Source organism: Oncorhynchus nerka, linkage group LG21 (genome assembly GCF_034236695.1).
Source record: "Oncorhynchus nerka isolate Pitt River linkage group LG21, Oner_Uvic_2.0, whole genome shotgun sequence".
NCBI lineage: Eukaryota > Metazoa > Chordata > Actinopteri > Salmoniformes > Salmonidae > Oncorhynchus > Oncorhynchus nerka.
In genome coordinates, this window is record NC_088416.1 from 25221660 (window position 1) to 25244945 (window position 23286).

Genomic DNA, 23286 nt, shown 5'->3' on the forward strand with positions numbered 1-23286 from the left:
AGGTCAGTTAGGATCACCACTTTAGTTTAAGAATGTGAGATGTCAGAATAATAGTAGAGAGAATGATTGATTTCAGCATGTATTTCTTTCATTATATTCCCAGGGGGTCAGAAGTTTACATGCACTCAATTAGTATTTGGTAGCATTGCCTTTAAATTGTTTTACATGGGTCAAACGTTTCGGGTAGCATTCCACAAGCTTCCCACAATAAGTTGGGTGAATTTTGGCCCATTCCTCCTGACAGAGTTGGTGTAACTGAGTCAGGTTTGTAGGCCTCCTTGCTCGCACACGCTTTTTCAGTTCTGCCCACAAATGTTCTATAGGATTGAGGTCAGGGCTTTGTGATGGCCACTCCAATACCTTGACTTTGTTGTCCTTAAGCCATTTTGCTACAAATTTGGAAGTATGCTTGTTGTCATTGTCCATTTGGAAGACTCATTTGCGACCAAGCTTTAACTTCCTGACTGATGGCTTGAGATGTTGCTTCAATATATCCACGTAATTTTCCTTACTCAATATGACATATTTTTTTGTGAAGTGCACCAGTCCCTCCTGTAGCAAAGCACTCCCCAAACATGCTGCCGACACCCCTGTGCTTCACGGTTGGGATGGTGTACTTTGGCTTGCAAGTCTCCCCCTTCTTCCTCCAAACATAACGATGCTCATTATGGCCAAACAGTTCTATTTTTGTTTCATCAGACCAGAGGACATTTCTCCAAAAAGTACAATCTTTGTCCCCATGTGCAGTTGCAAACTGTAGTCTGGCTTTTTTATGGCTGTTTTGGAGCAGTGGCTTCTTCCTTGCTGAGCGGCCTTTCAGGTTATGTCGATATTGGACTTGTTTTACTGTGGATATAGATACTTTTGTACACGTTTCCTCCAGCATCTTCACAAGGTCCTTTGCTGTTGTTCTGGGATTGATTTGCACTTTTCGCACCAAAGTACGTTCATCTCTAGGAGACAGAACACATCTCCTTCCTGATATGACGGCTGTGTGGTACCATGGTGATTATACTTGCATACTATTGTTTATACAGATGAACGTGGTACCTTCAGGTGTTTGGAAATTGCTCCCAATGATGAACCAGACTTGTGGAGTTCTACAATTTATTTTCCTGAAGTCTTGGCTGATTTATTTGGATTTTCCCATGATGTCAAGGAAAGAGGCACTGAGTTTGTATTTCAAGGCCTACCTTCATCGACAGGTACACCTCCAATTGACTCAAATGACGTCAATTAGACTATCAGAAGCTTCTAAAGCCATGGCATCATTTTCTGGAATTTACCAAGCTGTTTAAAGGCACAGTCAACTTAGTGTATGTAAACATCTGACCCACTGGAATTATGATACAGTGAATTATAAGTGAAATAATCCGTCTGTAAACAATTGTTGGAAAAATTACTTGTGTCATGCACAAAGTAGATGTCCTAACCGACTTGCCAAAATAATAGTTTGTTAACAAGAAATTTGTGGAGTGGTTGAAAAACGAGTTTGAATAATTCTAACCTAAGTGTATGTAAACTTCCGACTTCAACTGTACCTATCTACCGTATCTATCTACCGTACCTACCCATCCATCTATCCAGTGTATATATAGTATGTTTCTACATGGGAAAGTAAGGGCTTATCATACTGTACTTAGAGATAATAAACCATACTGGAATTGGGTTGGGTTGTCACATCTGTGTACATTACAATGTATTTATTGCAAAGGAAGGAGCAGACACAAAACCAGGTGCACTTGCAGTACATACTCTGTGAAAGGAAGTGACAGGTTTACAGAACAAACAGGACTTATTCCACTTGCCTATAACTCCTATAGAATATACATGCCATTCAGCTTTTATCCAAAGCGACTTGCAGTCATGCGTGCACCTATGATCATCAGCGTTGCCAGCATCATGCTCGGCCAACTGGATAGAACCAGACGTTATATCCTGCACACGGTTGTACTGAAAAGTGGCCTTGCCAGCTCATCATGGCTTTCAATGGGAGTCTCTTAGACTTAGAGGTAAAGTGAGGTGGAGATCATCCCACTCCACACTCAGTAGCCATTCTACCCTTTATAGTGTCCATCTATGAGCTCTCAAGGCCAGGAGAGAGACAGAGACATAGGTGGAACAACCTGACAATAGCAGAAAGATGTTCTGGCTCACAGAAGAACTCAAGACTTCCAAAATGAACCAGTACAAGTCCTGGACCAGGGGAATCTCCTGGCAACAAACTGGATAAAGTTGTTCTCTTCTATAGTAATTAACTCGTTACTTTTTCAAAACCGTCAATCCCTAAAAAAGTCCACTCAGTCATTCACAGTGTCCACTCCTTACCAGACCCCTCCCTGGTTCAGGTGGAAAGGGGAATGCAACAGTCTGAAGGGCTCGGCAGACTGCAACGCAGTTACGTGAATGCCGTTTCCTGTCGGACGTCGGCTTAAGTGTTCCTGAAAGAAAGGCCACGGTGGGCCTGGAGGCAGGACAAGAACGTGACGTGTACGTGAACGACTGTAAGGCCACAGTCGTTAGGTGAGGGGTCACACTAGCAAGACACAGGAGGGCAGTGGGGTGGCAGGTAACTCTGGATAGGGCGTGGGTGGTTGGGGTTGGGGTAGGGGGGGGTAGACTTGGTTTGGGGGGAACACAGGCCAGTAAGTGAAGGTGGGTGGGTGGGTGGTAGGGGTGGGCATTCTCTGTACCTGTTAGCATAGTGGTGGTTACCAAAACGATCTCTCACTCGCCGAGGGCTTTAACTGCCAGCTGTTGCGGCTGTAACTGTCCATGTCGGCAGTCAAATACAACTGTGTGGGTTTGCAGGAAAGAAAACAACAGCGACAAGACAGTATAGAGAAGATGCACAGCGCAGAGTCTAGGCCCAAGCAGACACACTGACACCAAGGAGGGGCTCAGCCTCCAGGACAGGAGGGCGACCGGCCAGGGAGGACCAGGGACCACTGACAGAGGGATTCAGGTTGACTTACAACACACAACCTGTGGAGACCGGTAGCTAGGATCGTCATGTTGACTCTAACTCTTACTGTGAGCCAAACTTGAATATGTCAAAATAAGAGGCAAAAACAAAATGCCGACTACACCGAGACATCAGTTCCAAGACCAGGCCCCGTTGGCAGACTGTTTACTTTAAAACAAGATCTCGTCGGAAAGATCTTTCATTATCGTGTCCTACACAATGGCTGCCAAATGACCCAGTCAGTGGAGGTGTTCTGTCCATCAGTGTATAACGTAGACATTGGGACACTTACCGAGGGAGGAGGGGACTCTCTCTCTATCAGTGGGGTGTTCTCACAACGCGGGTTCTGGAAGGCATTGGCATTCTGGGTCCTGTGTAACAGAACAAACACACACTCCCAAGGTTAAACACAGGCGGGGACAGAACTACAGCTGCAGGACCTGCGCGCGCGCGCACACACGCACACACACACACACAGAAACAGGTGCACAAACACGTACATGACTTACTGACCCTCAAAATATACTTTCCATGCCACAGAAGCACATACCCACATATACAAATAGTTCATGATACCATTTAAACCCCTACAGGCACCACAGACACAGAACCCCACAGAACATCCATGGCTGTACTGTACTGTACAATCCACCAAAACCAGAGTACCACCAAATCCCCTCCCCCAGGCCCCATCCTAAATCCTAAGAGGTCCATTCATAAGGCTGTTGGGTTTCAAAGAACCACAGCTGGAGAGCAACAGCTGCATCACTCATGGCTGCCAGAATGTGACCCTCTACGGGGGAGCAGAGCACCGCTCCTCTCTTTCTCAGCAGTGCCCTAAACGTGGAGGCTGTGCTAGTACAGCCCTGGGTCACATGGTATCTCACATTCCTCAACCCTCACCACCACAGCCTGCTTTGAACCTTTCAACACTGAGAAAGTGGAGGGGAAGTGCACCCACCGCTGCCCAGCGATTCTCTTTGAGACGAGTGTTCCACGGGACTGGTGTTACTGTACTCACATGTACTCTGTGACGGGGGCGTTGCTGACGGTGTGTGCTGCAGCAGGGATGCTGGTCTCGCTGCCGTAGCTGCTGCCACAGCTGTACAGGCTGGGCATGTGGACGCGGTACAGGTTGTCGTGGTTCTGCAGTCTGCCTCCGTGGGACACGGACTCCTCCTCGCTGTCCGCCTCGTTCCTATAGAGACACAGAGAGAGAGACACTGCTGAGTCACACATCCACCAGGACACATACTACCAGGGTTGGCGTCAATTCCATTTCAATTCAGGAATAAAACAGAAATTCCAATCTGACTTCCACATTTTCTCATAGAAAATCATTGAGGAAAAGGCAACAGAAAACATGTCATACCCTAAGGATGTAGCACCCCCTGCTTGGACCAATTGAGATATTACATGTGACTAACACATTTCAGTTAATTACTATAGCTCATGCCTTGGGCAAATCAGTGTCATTTTGTAAATGTCAGATCTCTATGGAAAGACGCATCATTCACCCAAATTGTCAAACTCGGGCTATTGCATGTGACGAACGTACAAACAGACAAGGACACATCCACAGTCCCATTCTCAATTTCATCGTGGGGGACAAAAATTGGAATGACAGTTTATTTCCAAATTGAAATGGAATTGACTACAACCCTGCAGAGTGACAAACGGCCACAAGGTGGAGCCCCTCTCCCACTGACGGGGAGAGCAGCAGCAGCAGCACAAAAACAGGCACATTCACAGTCACGTTTTGCATTCATCCACAGCCACGTTTCTAGTCCATTTCTTCACTGCCCAAGGGGAGACGAAAGTGTGTTCTCTTTGAGAAAGGGAAATGAGCAAATTGCCACTGAGCTTAAGGAATAAAACCACGCTCCACTAAGATAAAGATATATTCAGTTTCCACACAAATATTACAGATTGATCTGCTACAATACGGATTTGGTTTACTTTGCCATTTCTGTTCAAACAGGAGCTGTGATCGTGACTAGTGCAAGGGCACCACTGAAAGCCCACATCGTCACATTTCCAATAAACAAAGAGATTTCCCCCCGTAGCACAACGGTCAAGGTATAAAACATGGACCACAAAAGAAGACAAAAAATAGCCCTTGTGGCGCTGCAGTGAATAGCGCTGATGATGATGATGATGACATGGTGGTGCTTGTCTCCCTCTAGTGTTCAACACACCACCCACAGCGTTCTCCTCCACACAGCTAATTAATGACATCATCCCATTCGGGGCAGCACGCATTCACCCATACAGAACATTACAAAGAGAGTATGTAGTGGGGAGGGGAGGGTATAACTCATTTCCAACATTACCGTGTTCATATATAAAACATACCAATGGAATGTATTAAAAGCAGTAAAGCTTAATGTTGGGTTATTAAGAACTACATGAGTCATTAAAACAACGAGTTATTACTCAGACAACTATGTCATTTAGAAGATGCATTCCTGCGCAAAACCCTTTGCTGTATAACAGGAAGAGCGAGCTGAGATCAAACTGCAGCACATAACACATTCGCCAGTATCCTCAGAACTCTGCTAATTACATAGTGGAGTTAAACTGGAGGCGTGGCCTGGGACAGCTAACTCTCATCTCTCTTACAAGGCATTATGATTCATCCTATCCATCTGCTGCTGATAGGGGCACCCAGCGGAGGGAAATCAGATGGATTTCGTAAAGTACAACGTCAACCTCGAAAATTACACCACTCAAAGCTTTGCACGATTAGGGAGAGGGGGATAACAGGAAGTGATATTTCTGGGGAAGCAGCTGGGCCCTCCTGGCCAGGTCTGATGGAACACGCTGCCAGTGTTCTACACACTAGCAACGGAAGACTTAAAGCAGCTAACACATTTAGTCAGGGGTTTAGAAACTCTTCAGGAAAACAAAAACAATTAAATTCTATAATAGTATTGTCTCTGTCTGTCTACAGGCAAATCATTATCATTTGAGTCATTTCTGTGTAATGTAAAAATGGGACTCAAGAGGCTACAGTCTGTGGTTCAGGCAAAAGCTCTATTAACTAATGTATGAGTTCTATTGGAAGCAATTCTAAATGGTTTCTCTAACCCTGAAATACTTAAAACATAGTTTATTTTCCGAACCATTTTCCTCATAGACATGGAACACTAAACAGAAATAGCATCGAGGTCCAATTGGACAGACTGTATGTGGTACTGGAGGATAGTGGTGTGTACGGGAGAAGGGTTCTGACCTCTTGTTGTTCCAGGTGTGAGGTAGGCTGCAGACGATGGAGCTGAACATGAGAGCCGTGACGAAGGAGAAGAGCACCAGGTAGATCAGGCCCTCCAGTCCATCATAACACAAGCCTGTTATAGCCTGGACATAGTCCTGGAACACAACACAGCAACACAGTTAATAACACAAGCCTGTAATAGCCTGGAACACAACACAAGCCTGTTATAGCCTGGACATAGTCCTGGAACACAACACAGCAACACAGTTAATAACACAAGCCTGTAATAGCCTGGACATAGTCCTGGAACACAACAACACAGTTAATAACACAAGCCTGTAATAGCCTGGACATAGTCCTGGAACACAACAACACAGTTAATAACACAAGCCTGTAATAGCCTGGACATAGTCCTGGAACACAACAACACAGTTAATAACACAAGCCTGTAATAGCCTGGACATAGTCCTGGAACACAACACAAGCCTGTAATAGCCTGGACATAGTCCTGGAACACAACACAAGCCTGTTATAGCCTGGACATAGTCCTGGAACACAACACAGCAACACAGTTAATAACACAACCCTGTTAAAGCCTGGACATAGTCCTGGAACACAACAACACAGTTAATAACACAACCCTGTTAAAGCCTGGACATAGTCCTGGAACACAACACAAGCCTGTAATAGCCTGGACATAGTCCTGGAACACAACACAAGCCTGTTATAGCCTGGACATAGTCCTGGAACACAACAACACAGTTAATAACACAACCCTGTTAAAGCCTGGACATAGTCCTGGAACACAACACAACCCTGTTAAAGCCTGGACATAGTCCTGGAACACAACACAACCCTGTAATAGCCTGGACATAGTCCTGGAACACAACACAACCCTGTTAAAGCCTGGACATAGTCCTGGAACACAACACAGCTAATAACACAACCCTGTTAAAGCCTGGACATAGTCCTGGAACACAACACAAGCCTGTTATAGCCTGGACATAGTCCTGGAACACAACACAGCTAATAACACAACCCTGTTATAGCCTGGACATAGTCCTGGAACACAACACAACAGACAAGTCATTTATAATGGTACCTGACATTATTTATGATCACAGTATGCACAGGGTGGTACAGTGCATCAGTCTCTTCCATTATGTGACGGTGCATGACGTTAGATCATTAGTAGATGTCATACAAACAGACATGTTGAAGTCGGAAGTTTACATACACCTTAATCAAATACATTTAAATTCAGTTTTTCACAATTCCTGACATTTAATCCTAGTAAATATTCCCTGTTTTAGGTCAGTTGGGATCACCACTTTATTTTAAGAATGTGAAATGTCAGAATAATAGTACAGAGAATGATTTATTTCAGCTTGTATTTCTTTCATCACATTCCCAGTGGGTCAGAAGTGTACATACCCTCAATTAGTATGTGGTAGCATTGCCTTTAAATTGTTTAACTTGGGTCAAAGGTTTCGGGTAGCCTTCCACAAGCTTCCCACAATAAGTTGGGTGAATTTTGGCCTATTCCTCCTGACAGAGTTGGTAAGCCATTTTGACACAACTCTGGAAGTATGCTTGGGGTCATTGTCCATTTGGACATGTCTTGAGATGTTGCTTCAATCTATCCACATTATTTTCCTTCCTCATGACGCCTTGTCAGGAAATGTGAAAAAATGAGTTGAAATGTATTTGGCTAAGGTGTATATAAACTTCCGACTTCAACTGTACGTACAGATTAATGAAAACATTCTTGGCAAATGCTTTCGCTCTCGTCCGTCTTGGGCCGGTCCAAGAAGAACCTCTAGCGGCACAATACGAATGTGAATATATCCACATTTTCCTTCCTCATGACGCCTTGTCAGGAATTGTGAGTCAGAAAAATTTGTTGAAATGTACATACATACATACATACATACATACATACACACACACACAGTAGGCCTGTATGACAGGACAGTGATGCAATTGTGCATGAGCAAATGTGAAGTTTTGCAATGCCTGCATACAATACCACTAAAATGGTCACAGATCTGTCTGCACATAGTACACGCCACTGTCTAGTAGGGCGTTACTTAGGTGCCAATACGACATGTATTGCGATTCTCACAATCCTATTATGTACTGCGGTTCGATACTGTGACTTTATTGCGAGTCGATCATACAAAAATATTGCTGCTGCAGAGGGACAAGACAGAGCCATGAGAAAATGAATTGATCAAGTCACTTAAAAAAGTTGAAAACAAAATGGGCTCTCTATTTAAAAAGAAGATGGAGAACAAGCTATACTGGAGTTTTGGTGCAGGTACAGCCAACTAGCGCAAAAATAATATTGCGATATTGTGAAAACTATGAGCTATACCTTCAAAAATATAATAACCCATTATGTAACTGCATGGAACTTTCCTCTCATCACTGCCGTCTGGTTGCCATGTCATATACATGTATCTATGACAACTAGTGCTCAGGCTAGAGGTTCACATCACGTCATAGAAACACAACTAACCTACCAAACAGATGCTACATTTTGCCTTCCTGCTACACAGGGTTACTGTACACAGCGCCCTATCTGACACACATGCTGGGGGGAGGGAGGTTAGACATGACTATTTAATGATACATCGCGTGGAGGAGTGAGAAAGCAGGCCAAGATGGTGCTGCTTCAGAGCCAAGCAAAGTACAGTCATTATCGAGAGGAAGTAGCGTGACAACATGCGCAATACCCGGGAGTGCTATTCAACATGACCAAAGCAGAGTAAGTTGGGAATAATATTGTCCAGCTTTTAATGAAAACATTTCATGACAACCGCTTCTGCTTCCTGCATTTGCACTGAGAGACGTCTTGGTTGTTCCCTCTAGGTACAGCATGTTATGTAGAGGCAGGCGCGTTACACCATCCTCCTGCGTCACGCTCAGCACAATGTTCAGAAAGAAATATACGATGCAGAACAAACATCCCTCTCTGTAGAAGAACAAACCACGTCAGCTCTATTCACGTCATGACATTTCTATCTGCTACTGAAAGTGCTCCTGGTTTAGGCCGAATGTAAGCTCCTGGGCTACTGCTTGATTGGCTCAGGTTCTCCTGCCCTCCGCTGTGAGGGCTGTGAGTGGTGGGGATGAGAGTGGGAGTGACAGTAGGAACAGTGAGACCCAGGCAGGGCACCGGCCACATAGGGGTTAACGTGAAGAGCTGTCAGGGAGGGCTGCTACTACCGATCAGAGAGATATGCAGCTCAGCCCAGGGCACCGGCCACATAGGGGTTAACAGGGGGACGTAAAGAGCTGTCAGGGAGGGCTGCTACTACAGATCAGAGATATGCAGCTCAGCCCAGGGCACCGGCCACATAGGGGTTAACAGAGGAGGATGTGAAGAGCAGTCAGGGAGGGCTGCTACTACAGATCAGAGATATGCAGCTCAGCCCAGGGCACCGGCCACATAGGGGTTAACAGAGGAGGATGTGAAGAGCAGTCAGGGAGGGCTGCTACTACAGATCAGAGATATGCAGCTCAGCCCAGGGCACCGGCCACATAGGGGTTAACAGAGGAGGACGTGAAGAGCAGTCAGGGAGGGCTGCTACTACAGATCAGAGAGATATGCAGCTCAGCCCAGGGCACCGGCCACATAGGGGTTAACAGGGGGGACGTAAAGAGCTGTCAGGGAGGGCTGCTACTACAGATCAGAGATATGCAGCTCAGCCCAGGGCACCAGCCACATAGGGGTTAACAGAGGAGGACGTGAAGAGCTGTCAGGGAGGGCTGCTACTACAGATCAGAGAGATATGCAGCTCAGCCCAGGGCGGCGGATGCACTGCAGGCAGAGAGGAGCAGGTCTGAATACAGGGTTGAACCAAGAGCAGTGGAGCAGAGTTGAGCTCAGCTGAGCGGAGCACAGACGCACGTGCACAGGAGTGTGAACCGTGAACGTGGTCCTCTCCATCACACAGGCAGAGGGAAAGCCAACTGCGGGTCACACAACGACTCACTGGACCGCTTAGACACAGCTTGCAAACACATCTGCCAACATCATCGGACTGGCCATGCACCGAATGGACCGTACATGCTAACAACCACATCCCAGAGAGGGATATGTACACATGTAGACCGTGACCACGCAACACAGAGACCATACGACATCCCCTGTGGAGTAAGGATGTTAGCCATGGTCCCCCTGGTGTCCCAGGCAGGAAGGCAGCTCACCATGTGCAGGCTTCGGCAGTCCACCAGGGCAGTGAGCTGATGCAGGCCGATCTCTGTGGTGTTCAGCACCCCCTGGATCTGTTCTAGATTCCCCTGCAAGACACACACAAGCACACAAACGCTTTAAAACAGGGCCAGGTCGACATTTAACACAGCAAATTAGGCCAGACCACTGTCTCAGTGAGCGTGTGTGCGAGTGTATGAGAGAGATACTGGCAGTACTTAATTTTGGTGTCCTACTTAAACTAGTAAAGAAGGTTGGTATGACGTTAACAAAAGTAGAGAGTTAGCGAAACTTTTGAGGAAACTCCCAAACCAGAACAGAGTCAGCAACCCTGACGCCTCGTGCAGACAGACTCCATGTTTTTAATGGTGCGCACCACATTCCATTGAAATGAGGGTACTTCCTCCGAAACCTCAAACTTAGGCTATACCGCCGTCTGTCTGCACGAGGTGTAATAACAAACCACGTCCGGATTCTCCTATGGACTGTAACGGCCGGCAGAGAACAGCGTCTGTCCAGAGCTCTATTTTAAATGACTAAATGGGACACGAGGGCTGATGAGTGTTGGAATTCTCCATCTCTAGGAGCCCAACAGTACATTAAATGTTCCCATGAACTCAGCATTTTCTCTCTTCACTCTGCCACTGAAGTTGGCCTGCCTGCCTCTCTCGATTTTCCAACACGTCCCAAATGTCAGGCCTCATTTGTTGCTCTGTGCACACAGCGGAAAGATCAGCGCTGGACAATACAACACAGGGCTGTGCACAGAGGACGGCAGTGAAAGTAACATGAGCATAACGCAAAGGTGAAGTGCCAGCAGACCTTTTGTGGCCAGGTGCACTCGTCTCCTCCCCTCTCTGCCTCTTGGTCCACTGGTTCCATTCAGTGGACTGTTCAACCCTTAGAACTGCTACAATGGTACAGCCGGTGTATTCAGACCAGGGGGAAAAGGCTGGGTGTGTTTGTGTGGCGTGACTGAGCCAGCAGGTTATACAGTAGTATCAGTGCTCTGGCAGGTGGCGTTCACAGCAGGAAGTAAAGTGATGGATGTCAGGAGTCAGGACGCTCACCTTAGTTTGGGGGTACTCTCTGGTGGCCGAGCGGAGCAGCTCAGACACGTCGTCTTGCATCTCCACTAAGGCTTTGTGGCTCCCAGACAACTTCTACAACACAAGAGGTGGGGAAACACGACCGCCTGTATCAGACATGGCACCGAGTACTGCGCTACTTGTTCAATGTCTTCGGTAAGAAAAACTCCTGACCCTAACACAGAAAATGTAAAAAACAACCCTGCTAGCAAACTCTAGTCCTTTCTGATAGTCAAATATGTCCCTTTACACTCAACCCAATGTCGGCACATTCACACCCTGGTACCCGTCAGATATGTTACATTCATTATGTATCAACCCTTTTTCTTAACAGACGTGCCCGTGATAGCTAGGCTGGGCTTGTGCTGCACTGAGAAGAGGAAAGAAATACTACAGTCCATTAAAAGCAGGTCACGGATAGGGTCTTATGGGCAGGGTCTTCAAATCACGTTAATATTTGATACTGGCAATGGCCTTAGTGGCCGTTTCGCAGTTGTACATTTAAACCTCCAGGAAAAGCTGACATTTGGCCTAAAAGATGAAAGGCACAGGGAGTGTGTTTTCTCTCTCTCCCAGTAAGACTGCTCCTCTCTAGTTGGACTGGTACAGTGAGTGTGTCAAATTATGCTTTTTGTGACCAAAAAAAAAAACAGTCTTGCAGCCTTGACCAGTATTCTTTGGACAAAAAGCTTTTCTGGGAGATATGTTTATTCACTAAGATCTACGTTTTGCGACACTTTAATTAGCCAATAAAAAGCTACAAAGTCTAAGTGGAAAGACAATATTTTCCCTCTGAAGTAGCGGTTGTTGACTAGTCTTACTCCTCTTAAGACTGTATTTTCAGCCAGAACAGGTTCTAATGACGTCATTTCCACCAACTTCGCCCGCTGGGTCCGAGGTGTTCGTGTGAAATGCTAATCTGGGACGGAAGTCCACAGAGGAATCTATAAAGGCTGCGCATGATCACAGTCTCCCTTCCTTTCATCCAATGGGATCGCCTCATTTACACGCAGAGGTCATTCGGAGGTCATAGATGAGAGAGAAGATATGTGCATACATTATACAAATGTACGTACGTGGGGAGACACATCAGCTAGATGAGTCACCTCACGGTTCAGCCTCATTAGGTCAGATAAATTATAACCTGCATCAAAGGTACAGACTAGCCTGAATCACACATATACTGTATACTGAAAAAGATATGAATACTAAACATGTTAGAAAACCAACACATCCCTGGTGTCTGTGAGGCCTATATCAAAGCGCTTCGCTAAAATATGATGGCCAGTAAAAAGTCTGTTTGAAGTAGCCTACCTGTTGGAATGGGTTGGTTTGGCCCACACTGCATGTCATGTAGTACTGCAAAATGTCTGTGGAAAAACACACACAACAGGCCTGGATCAGATGATGTGAGCAGTACCGCAGACAACCTCAGTCTAGTTAGTTCTAGTAGTACAGTAACACTGCTACAAGGTGAATTGCATGAACACATTCTCACAGAGGCCATTATGTTTTCTCTCCAACCATTTCCCCTGTGAAAGCAGGTCCTTTAGAAGCTGCAGTATGTGGGAGCTGTCATTCACCACCATGGTGACTTACTGGATGGTATTTCTATTCCCTGACCTTGACATCCCATAGCCTTTATATGCCACTGCCTGAAGCAGTGCCCAGCCTACTGAATGTCAGCTGGTGAACCCCATAACCTACAGTGATGTGGTATCATCTCAGGTCAGCTTCCCCAGAGACAGAGAGAGACAGACAGAGATTGGGTTATTTTTTGGGGTTGCTTTTCTGAAGGAGGGTGAATAATGATCTTTGGGAGGGCCTGCAGAGTAATCAATGGCTGCTGATTAGCTGGTGGCTTGTTTCAGAGAGGAGACCGGGGGCTCGTGAGGAGAGGAGACCGGCGGCTCGTGAGGAGAGGAGACCGGCGGCTCGTGAGGAGAGGAGACCGGCGGCTCGTGAGGAGAGGAGATTGGGGTTGCGTCTCTAATGGCACCCTACCCTTCACCCTGGTCAATAGTAGTAGAGCACTATATAGGGAATAGGGTGCCATTTGGGACAGAACCTGGGTCGATGGGGACAGTTCAGAGCTCCGTAAACAATGCTAATGGGTTAGCTAGCAGCACGCTCAGGCACACTGTACCAGTAGGATTAACAGTATCCTGCTTTAGGGAACTCAATCTGGGACAGTGTGAGAAGGAGACATGTATTCTCACACACACACACTCATGCAGTTTAATAAATAATGATATTTGGGAGTGTGTGACTCAAACACAGCACGGCAGAGGTTTGAATCAGAGCGGCTCTCCTTCTGGTCCCCAGTATTAATCACAGAGAATAGCACCAGCACCACCAACATAACACATGGCATCCTATTTCTGATGCCACACTGGCCTGTGACGTTCACTGATTACCACACAGTCAAGTGGGCACACACAGAGTGGTAGAGAGAAGAACAAGTCTGCTCTGGTTATGGATGCGCCAGCTATCTGCCATAGCTCCTCTAAACTCATAAACAGTGTAATTATGGCACTGACGAAGGAAATGAACTGCTCGTTCAATGATATCCTTGGATGGCCAGATACAACAGGCTGAATAGAAGTCCTCTCATTTACGGCTTGTAATAGTGTTTAAAGCAGCCAGTCAGAGACGACAGACTCATAACTTATCTTTGTGGGAGCTGCAATAATTCGGTTCGGGATTTTACTACCACAACGGCAGAGTGATGTAAAAGAGAAACAACGGGCTAAAACATGAAGCAGAAAGCGGGAGAATAGAACAGCCTTTCTGTTGGGGCTCGGACAGGGCAGTAAAGACAGACATATTACAGCCAGCGAGGAACAACAGATAAGATGAAGAATGGAACCAGAGCTGCTGCAGAGTGAAGTATAACCTGTAGGGTTCATTTACGCGTGCAGTAATAAAACCAATGGCTTGTGGGACGGACACTTTCAGGTTTGAAATAAGGACAGAACGGAATAAAAGGTAACGAAAAGGGGGACCTTTTCAACGGCTGCCGTTTGCGAATTGAGAACAACAACCGGAAGGCGAGGGGCGGAAGGCGAGGTCATTCTTAGGGGTCACAAACATGTACTGGGCACCATGTTGAAGAGAGAGAGAGAGAGACCATTTCAAATCTCGCAATGCCATATAAATGTTCAGCGCCCTCCGCTAGTATTTCCTATTGAGAGTAGACAGAGAGGCATTCACAATGACAGGGTAGAGCTCTATTCTCTCCAGCAAGGACTTGACAATGGAGTGGTGATTTAGAAAGAGGATGACACTAACTGGACACTAGTGTCGGGGGGGAAAACATTGTTAATCGATACAGTTACATATCAGGGTATTTTTGACCATGTATCGTTTTGACAATATGGCAATTATTATTTTTGCGCTAGTTGGCTTTACCTGCACCAAAACTACAGTATTTTTCCTTCATAGCTTCTTATATGAAAAAATGTAGCCAATTTGTTTTCAGCACATTTTATTTCCATGACTGATAAAAACTTGTTTTCTCATGGCTCCCTTGTGAGAATCGCAAGGCACCTAAGTATCGTGATTATATCGTCCCTGGCAATTCCCAGCCCTACTGGTGAACGTGTTAAATTACGCAGTACTTATCCACAGATACCGTCGACTGCAGTAGAAACACACACAGACACACACACAGCCTGCCGGCCTTCCTCTCGCACCATAACATGTCTCTCCTCCCCCCCCTCCCCCACTGGTCTTACCTCATTCACACACACACTACTTCACACACCCGTGGCTCAATCTCTCTCTCCTCATCATGGGACCAGATTGGCCAATTACGCCACGGGACGTATTAGTCACTTAAAACGCAGCGCAGCCCGTCCCCCCTGGCTTGTCTGCCCGGCCACAGATGCTCTGGGGGTAATTTATTGAGTCCTATTACATGTTTGAGGAGGTAGCTCATGCACCCCAGCCCTGGTCCATAAATCTGAAAGCAATACATTTCACCACTGGCCAGAGAATAGAAACAGGTTTATCTCTCTCCCCAGGGTGGGATGGGGGATTGATTGAGCATCACAGTGATTGGGCTTGTCTGGCACATATTAAAGCGCTTTTGGCATTTGTGTCGTTGCTCTGTCATTATTTCCGCATCATATCCCAGTGTGTATGCTACTGAAGGGAATGAATCCAATCATTTGTCAGAGCTATCAAAAACATCCAGATGACAGTACCCCACGACAAAAGAAACACTTATATTTTATCACAGACAGACAGTGTTAAGAGCCAGACTTGTCATTGGTGTTATGCATTTCCCCCTACAACGATTTTCTACAACTGCTCTAGTGTTCTGTCAAGTTGAAGAGAGAACGCAATTCATAGTCAGCAGACGGTTCTCCTCCAAAACAAACAGGATATGAAAGCTTGCGACCGAGAAATTTAACAAACACTTGCCTCTCGGCGTTCTTGCACAAACAACTTAAAAAGTAGCGCAAGATGTGAATCTCACAGAGAGCAGTGTCTGTATTTCACTTTATGATCGATCTCACAATAAACGTGACAAATCTCAAGACACTGGCGATTCCTCTTAATGAATCTATACCTTTATTGAGCACTCCATACTGTTCGGTCATTTGGGTGACGAACATGTCGGGAGCAACGCAGAAGTCACTGGAGGTCTGCAGAGAGGGAGTAAAACACAGTCACACGGTGGGAAGAACCAAACAGTCAGAAAGCACAACAGGACATTTCCCAACAACACAGTAGTTAGAATAATGAGAATGCTCAGTTTGTAGGATAATCAGTCTCACTGGAGGATTCCATCAGGAGATAATAAAGATCAAATGCACCATCGTGTCCCGGAAGGAAGACGAGGCAGGGGGTCATCTCTGATTCATATGCAGGGGAGGGAATTATCCATTTGAAATGGTGTGGGAGGGGGATTTGCATAAAGACAGATCCCACTGGGTCCTAAATATTTGATAAAGGCATGCCGCGCACAATGAACGGCACACTGTACCAGCTATAAATTGTAGTAGCTAGTCTGCCTCGCAATTGTCCCCAGATAAACTTGGCAAGTGATAACAAACCTAACTCCATGAATCATACTGATAATAGTACCTCATGCCAAACATTCTTTTTTGTTCAGTGTCAGCTGGCCCACTGCAGTGATTCAGGTAAAAGGTTGTACAGGTTCTAACTCCCACACTACTTGGACTGAGCTCTGGGTTCCGAGCCTCAACATAGAGATATAGAGCCATGTTCCCATGGAGACACTCACGGCAGACACAGCCAACTCCAGACCCAGGGAGGCCCAGCTGATAACCAGAGCCAGGATGCCCAGAAGACACACTCTGGGGAAGGAGACAGAGAGAGGGAGGACAGAGGTTAGAACAGGACTGCTGCCCAGAAGACATACCAGCCCGCACAGAGGCGCACGAGATTGAACTTCACTCAACTTTACGACAGAATCACCCCGTTAGTTTACACTTGCAACGTTTCCCTCTACTGTGGGAATTGTGATCGAATCAACATAATATTTGTCCCTTTCAATGCAACATACCAGGAAAAAAAGTGAGATTTTTTTTATAGGCAGAGCGCATCGGAGGAGGATTCTATATTGCATTGACAGGCACCAGCGACCTCAAGTTGATGCACCTTTGAGATCAAAGTGAAGAATCGCATGTATCCGCATTCACATTTTAGGGATTTCTTTCGTTTTTATTTATCATCATTGTCTACAAGACATCTGTCTGATTGGCACCTGTCTGTGTGGACTAATCCATTGTGGAAGCAGTGGGGATGGCACAGTCCATCACTAAGACGTGCTACTGAAATTGTATATGGTTATATTACCTAAGAACAATGGTGCAACACTAATAAAAATAATATTACTTTACAACAAATGCGCTTTCTCCCGCGTTGGATAGTGGTCGCTGTCCGTGGTTCTGAAATATCAGTACGCTGTTGAATTGGTGCTTTTCCTAAACCTTGTTGCTATGTGCATAATAGCAAAGCCAGCATATGTGGGAGGCAGCAGCAGAGTTTGGAGACAAGAAAACATTGACTAAGAAAAGTGAGGAGAGAAGAAACTTAATTAGGTCTATAATCAATAGCCCTAAATGTTAAATGGGATTGGCTTTATATATATATATATATCTACATAAATAAGACAGATCCTGTTTCTGTTGCCTGTTTGAGTGTTTGCTTAATAGCCTACTGAGTCCGTGAGCACCAAGCCTCACGCAAACACAACAAGTCAGATAAACAATTTCACAGATCCGGCTGTTTTTTAATCTTTGCTATGCTGTAATAAAGTCTTTGCATATGTTTTTTCGTTAGAACAGCCTCTGGTATTATTTATCATTTATTTAGTGTTTACACAGTTCCAAATGGTCAGGAATATCACATTTATAATCATAATAATAACAACCCTCCCTTTTCTTGATCTCCTTGTTATTATTACTATTATGATCATCATTATAATAATAATAAGTAATGCCATTAGAATGCTTGCCTAAGAGCACCTCCTGTTTAGTCTTAATTCCGTAACTCACCTAGGACTATATTTCAATTGTTAAATAGGCTACAGTACTGTATCAATCAATCAATCATTCAGCTGTTCATGTCATCGCACAGCATACAGGTCATTAATTATTTGAAATGCAATCAAGCATTTTAGTTAAAACAATAAAATAAAGCACTCAGTGCTTGCTCCTTACCTTCTTTTTCTTGATCTCTAGTATTTTCCACAACTAGTCACATTTATTCAACACATCTGACTTCCCCTTTACCTCCTGAGCAACCAGTAAACATTCCTGTTTCAAGTTTATTTGTCACGTCCTCTGCATCCCTTTTGCTGTCACGTGTTACGGTGTTCAGAGTTTCTTATAACTAATTGATTGATGTAATTATGATATGCTATAGGTTAGGCCCTATTGGTCACATGCATCCGATGCATACACGTGTCACGTTAAGAGCAAGGGTCAAGCAAGCAGGGAATGTTTTTCCTAAACAAATTAGGGATTTAGGTAACAGAACTTTTCAGTCAGAAATGGTTGTAATTATGTTGCATCTTCAACAACACGGACAGATCGATAAACTCTGTTGATGTTAGAGCAGCAAGTCTGGCACAATCAAGTCAATTGCGGTCGGACTCCCTCTAGTCATTTGTGTGTCTTAATTATTTAATCAAACAGTGTGCTTAAAGCATCAGACAAGCTCAGTGCATATCGTTGATTTGATTAACACACATAGGATGTGTCTATTTATGAAAAATACACGTTTAAAAAGATAGATTGGTCGAAAGAACAGGCGACTCTCGGGTGACAAAGTTTATTATAATCCCCCCCCCCGTCGGGGATAGCTCTAGCATTTGTTCATAGGCCTATACTTTGATAGTTAGTGAGTTTTTTTGCCAAATTATACTGTAGCACATTTTTGGTAAGCAATGAAGGAGTGATTGTTTCCTACAAGAGCACAAAACTATTGATGGGAGAAAAAAAATAATCGATAGTTACATATCCGATATATTATTTATGATATTTCGTATCGTTTTGACAATCGCAATTATTATTTTTGCGCTAGTTGGCTGTACCTGGACAACTCCAGTACTTGTCCTTCATAGTGTACATGTGCACGTTTCTAGCACTCTTTGAAAAGCGAGTCAGGTAAATATCTATTTTTTTTATGGCTTCAATATTGTATTTTAAGACAGGCTTGAATAAGCTAAGTAGGCAATATTGCAGAGGGTAGCATACATTTTTGTCTAATCCATTTTATTTTGTAAAGTGGCCTTTTGCATCAAACACAATACAACAACAGTTCCAGTCACCTCCTTGTCTGAAGGACAAGTAGCCAAAACAGGTTAATGTCAAGCCCTGCATGTTTTCAAAAGTCTCATGGAATGTAGGCCTGTATGATAGAACAGGTATTTCAATTGTTATTCCATGCTAAAATGTTATGGGATGCATTTTCTCCATAGTTTTTTTTAATGGAAGGCCACTCTGGTAGGCCAACATTATGATCAAACAGCCACAGTAGGCCACAAGTAGCCCACTTGGCCACTGTTAAAATTAACCAAAAAAACTGGGTACAGCCTCAGTTCACATAGTAAAAACGCACTGGAAGTTGCACAGAATTTTCAAAACATTCAAGTTTGCACCAAGGAGACAAAAATGTTCTCAATGCCGCAAGAAAAATGAGGGAACATGCCTTGGACTGAGAGTTGCTTAGCCTTATAACCCCAAACGAAGGCTATTACACATTATGACTGATCTAAATACAATGCTGGTGGGTTTAATGTTGAGCTATAAAAAAGGAAACCTTGATTTCAACCCTAAACACCCACAGGGACTTGGGATAATGTTTCCCTCATCTCACAAGGAGAGTTAGGGTTAATTGTGTCAGAGGAAGCACCCCTTCATTGGTCTCTGGGCTTGAGGATGACCTGGGTCTGATTCACTGAGGATGTGTGAGATGAAAGGACATAGGAGGGATAGGAGAGGGGGACCTGGGGGAACCATGAAGCCCAATGCTCTGGAACTGACTCACATGACAATGAGCCACCCAAACTGACCCCACTGTATCCACAGACACAGATCATTAAATTAAATAGAAGGGGAGGGGACTGAAGAGGAGGGCAGGCAGCGCTGAGCTTGTGTCCTTGATGCCTTTTAAAAAGGATCTAACATACGGTCCTGCAGAGTTGTCAAGAGTTGAGACACAGGAATTTTCTGAGAGGTTAGTTTTAAAGCCCGTGCCAAATGGACTGTGACTGGCTGACACTTTATGAAGCGTGAATTCGTCTCACATAATCGCAATGACAAGGTTATTCAGCGTACAGTCAAACGTAATTTGCAACGGGCGTACAAAGTGATACATGAGATAAAACCTCTGACACATTGGAGGCTTTCATTTGATTTAAATATTTCAATAGCATGACAATTGCTATAAATATATGGCCTAGCAGAATATGGTCCCGCTCCCCACAGTTCTTTTTGGTTCACTCCCTCACATGGTAGGACTCACCCAATAAGTGTTCCCTTGGAGTTGCGAATGAGGCCAAACAGCACCAGCAGGCAGATGAGGATGTTGAAAAGCAGCAGGCCTAAGTAGCCCAGCCACCTGAGGTGGAAAACAACAACAGTCACAAAAACAACACTCAACCACAAACACAACAGAACTATAGACAGACTGACTGAAGAAACCCAAACACCTGCTGACAAACGCAGCACAGTACAGCAAGAAAAAAAACGAGAAGTTATCTATGACCAGTGTACAAATGACATCGGTACTGCTAAAGAAATCAAAAGGATACAAACATGGAGATGGCTTCAAACATACAGCAAACAAAAATATGTGATCCGAAGACCACTTCCCCTGCGAGATGCTGAGGGAGGAAGTGTTTGAGATGTCGAGAGGAAGTAGCAGGGAGGGCTGGCTGCTGAATCAGACTGATTTAACTGTAAAGGTGTTTCCACTGTTGACTGCAGCAGTCTCCGTTAACGACATTCATACAGATCCAACCATCACTGACTGGCTGGCTGGACGGCCTCACCAGGAGAGAGATGAACTATCCAACTGTCAAATGTACTGAGGATATATAAACTATCTTACACTGCAGGGTTGTTAACACGAGTTACAGGAGGGAGGACTGTGTTGTGTGTTTCATCCAGTGTCTCCTCCCACTACGTGGTTCATTCGAAGGGTTTTTCCAGAAAAATCGGAGCTCTGATCTGGTTCATATTAGCTTTTTCTGAGTATCAACTGAGATGATTCTCTCTCTAAAAGGCCTGGCAGTAGAATCATGCAGCATGACACCAGCATAAACATACATCTACGAGGGATGACGTACTGGTCGCGTAAACTGCTAATCCTGTAGTACAGGATTCCTCTCAGAGTGGAAGCTGTGTAGTTCTGTTCACACTCCATTAAACCCAGGTTGCTGTGAGCTCCTGTGTGTAAATGAGGCAGCAAAAGTAGCTACGGTAATAATAAAAACTCCCTCATCCCCAACTTGAAATACAAGCAATGAAAAATACAATAAGACAGGAAAAAAAAACTCCAACTACATTCACCTACAATAGACAAACAATGTACTAAAACAAACAGGCCTCAGTTCTGGTAACGGTTTTGGTGAACAATAGACATTTTATGTCCTGAGATGTCATATATTGAGCCTCCCAAATCTGTCCATCTCTCACCTGTACCAGTCGTAGAGCTCGATGTTGACGGCCAGCTCCTCCAGGGAGATGTCTCTGTTGCCCCAGAAGGGGATCTCCACCATCTGCCTCACCAGCTCATCCAGCTGGCCCTGCAGCTTCTGGATGATAGACAGATAGTCTGTGTGCTTGGCGTACTGGCCCTCCAGCTGCCCCAGACTGCCATCAACCGTCTGCTTCAGGGAGCCCGTGCCGTCTGATACCTAGGTAGTAGGCACAGGGAGGGACACCCAAAGTCACAAACAACCCACTCCTTAGGGGGATAGACAAAATCAATAGTGTTTATTATATTGTATCTACGTGGGGTTAGCAGGGGAATCACTGCTCCTTATAGTGACCAACAGTATGATGACTGAATGGTGGACCCAGCCCATGTTATGGCTGTGACAGTAGATTTTGCTGGGGTGTCATTGTTTCAATCAGAGTTCTGAGCATTACCAGTTTCTGCACTCCTGCCACCGTGCGGTTGGCGTGGCGCAGGGAGTACGTCAGCCTGTTCACTCCGTCACAGGTCTCTCCGTTCCCATAGAAACCAACAGCAATGCCGGCGCTGAAGGGAGACAAAGGGGAGGAGAGGAAGCGGTTAGGAGGAGGAAGAGAGGTCGGCATAGCACGGCAGACAGACAGACGAAGCGGGTAGGCATGTGAACCCTGCGTCAACTCCTGCCAGGGATAGATGCCACTGAACAGGCAGCATTGAGCTCCAGCAGAAAGCCTCTCTATACAGAATCCATAGCAACCAAGAGGAATGGGTCAGCAATGCCCAGAGCCCCACCATAGAGCTGACAAAGGCTGCACTGACACAGGAGATCAACCCTTGCCCATTCGTGGAGGCTGGAGATTATAGGGGGAGCCGCCCTGGCAATCACAAAGACCTACTGCCTCCCAGCTAGTTCTAGACCAGTGGTTCCCAACCAGGATTACCAGGAGCCCTGGGGGTACTTGGTCTATCCACAGGGGGTACTTGAGAAGACTCGTGAGACCATAGGTCTACTGGTAAAATGCACATTAGGGGATACTTCAGGGGTACTCTGGGCAGAGCAAAATTCAGATGGTGGTACCGTAGCCAAAAAAGGTTGGGAACCACTGGTCAAGACAGGCATGGGGACCAATGAACTAACCTATAAACAAGTGGAATCAAATGCATTAGAGGTGGCAATATCCAACGCTGAATATCTAATTACTTACATTAACATTCCAAATATTAGCTACCTACTAAAAACTACTACCCGTTGGCTTTTAGAAGTCTGTGTTGTCCTTTAGATTAGAATGCAATTGAATTTTGCTCAACAGTGAAACCCAAGAAACTCGTAAGGAACTGAAGACCTTGCGAGAGTGTGACTGTTGCTCAATACATGGGGGGGGGGGGGGGGGTAATTATTTGAATCAACAATGAGAATGATATCAGGGGTATCCTTGTCTAAGGAGGAGTTGTCACTACTTTTAACTTCTTTCCCCTTTGGGAAACAAATACCTCACCACCAGGGGTCACTATATCTCTCTCTCTCAATTCAATTTGCTTTATCGGCATGACGTAAAAATGCACATATTGCCAAAGCTTACTTTGGAGATTTACACTAATAACATAATTAAAATAATAA

At 45.1% G+C, this 23286-nt stretch overlaps 1 protein-coding gene across 1 annotated transcript in view; it reads right to left on the minus strand.

The window, feature by feature from the left end:
• Positions 1-23286, minus strand: part of LOC115110310 (protein tweety homolog 3-like) — a 74388-nt gene that overhangs the window by 5277 nt on the left and 45825 nt on the right. Inside the window, exons 3-13 of the mRNA XM_029635851.2 lie at positions 22124-22235; positions 21668-21888; positions 20493-20588; positions 16744-16816; positions 16066-16141; positions 12804-12859; positions 11472-11564; positions 10398-10490; positions 6201-6337; positions 3987-4163; positions 3258-3336 (exon numbers count right to left, since the gene is read on the minus strand). Coding sequence (XP_029491711.1) covers positions 3258-3336; positions 3987-4163; positions 6201-6337; positions 10398-10490; positions 11472-11564; positions 12804-12859; positions 16066-16141; positions 16744-16816; positions 20493-20588; positions 21668-21888; positions 22124-22235 — 1213 coding nt within the window. The remainder of the gene's footprint in view (positions 1-3257; positions 3337-3986; positions 4164-6200; positions 6338-10397; positions 10491-11471; positions 11565-12803; positions 12860-16065; positions 16142-16743; positions 16817-20492; positions 20589-21667; positions 21889-22123; positions 22236-23286) is intronic.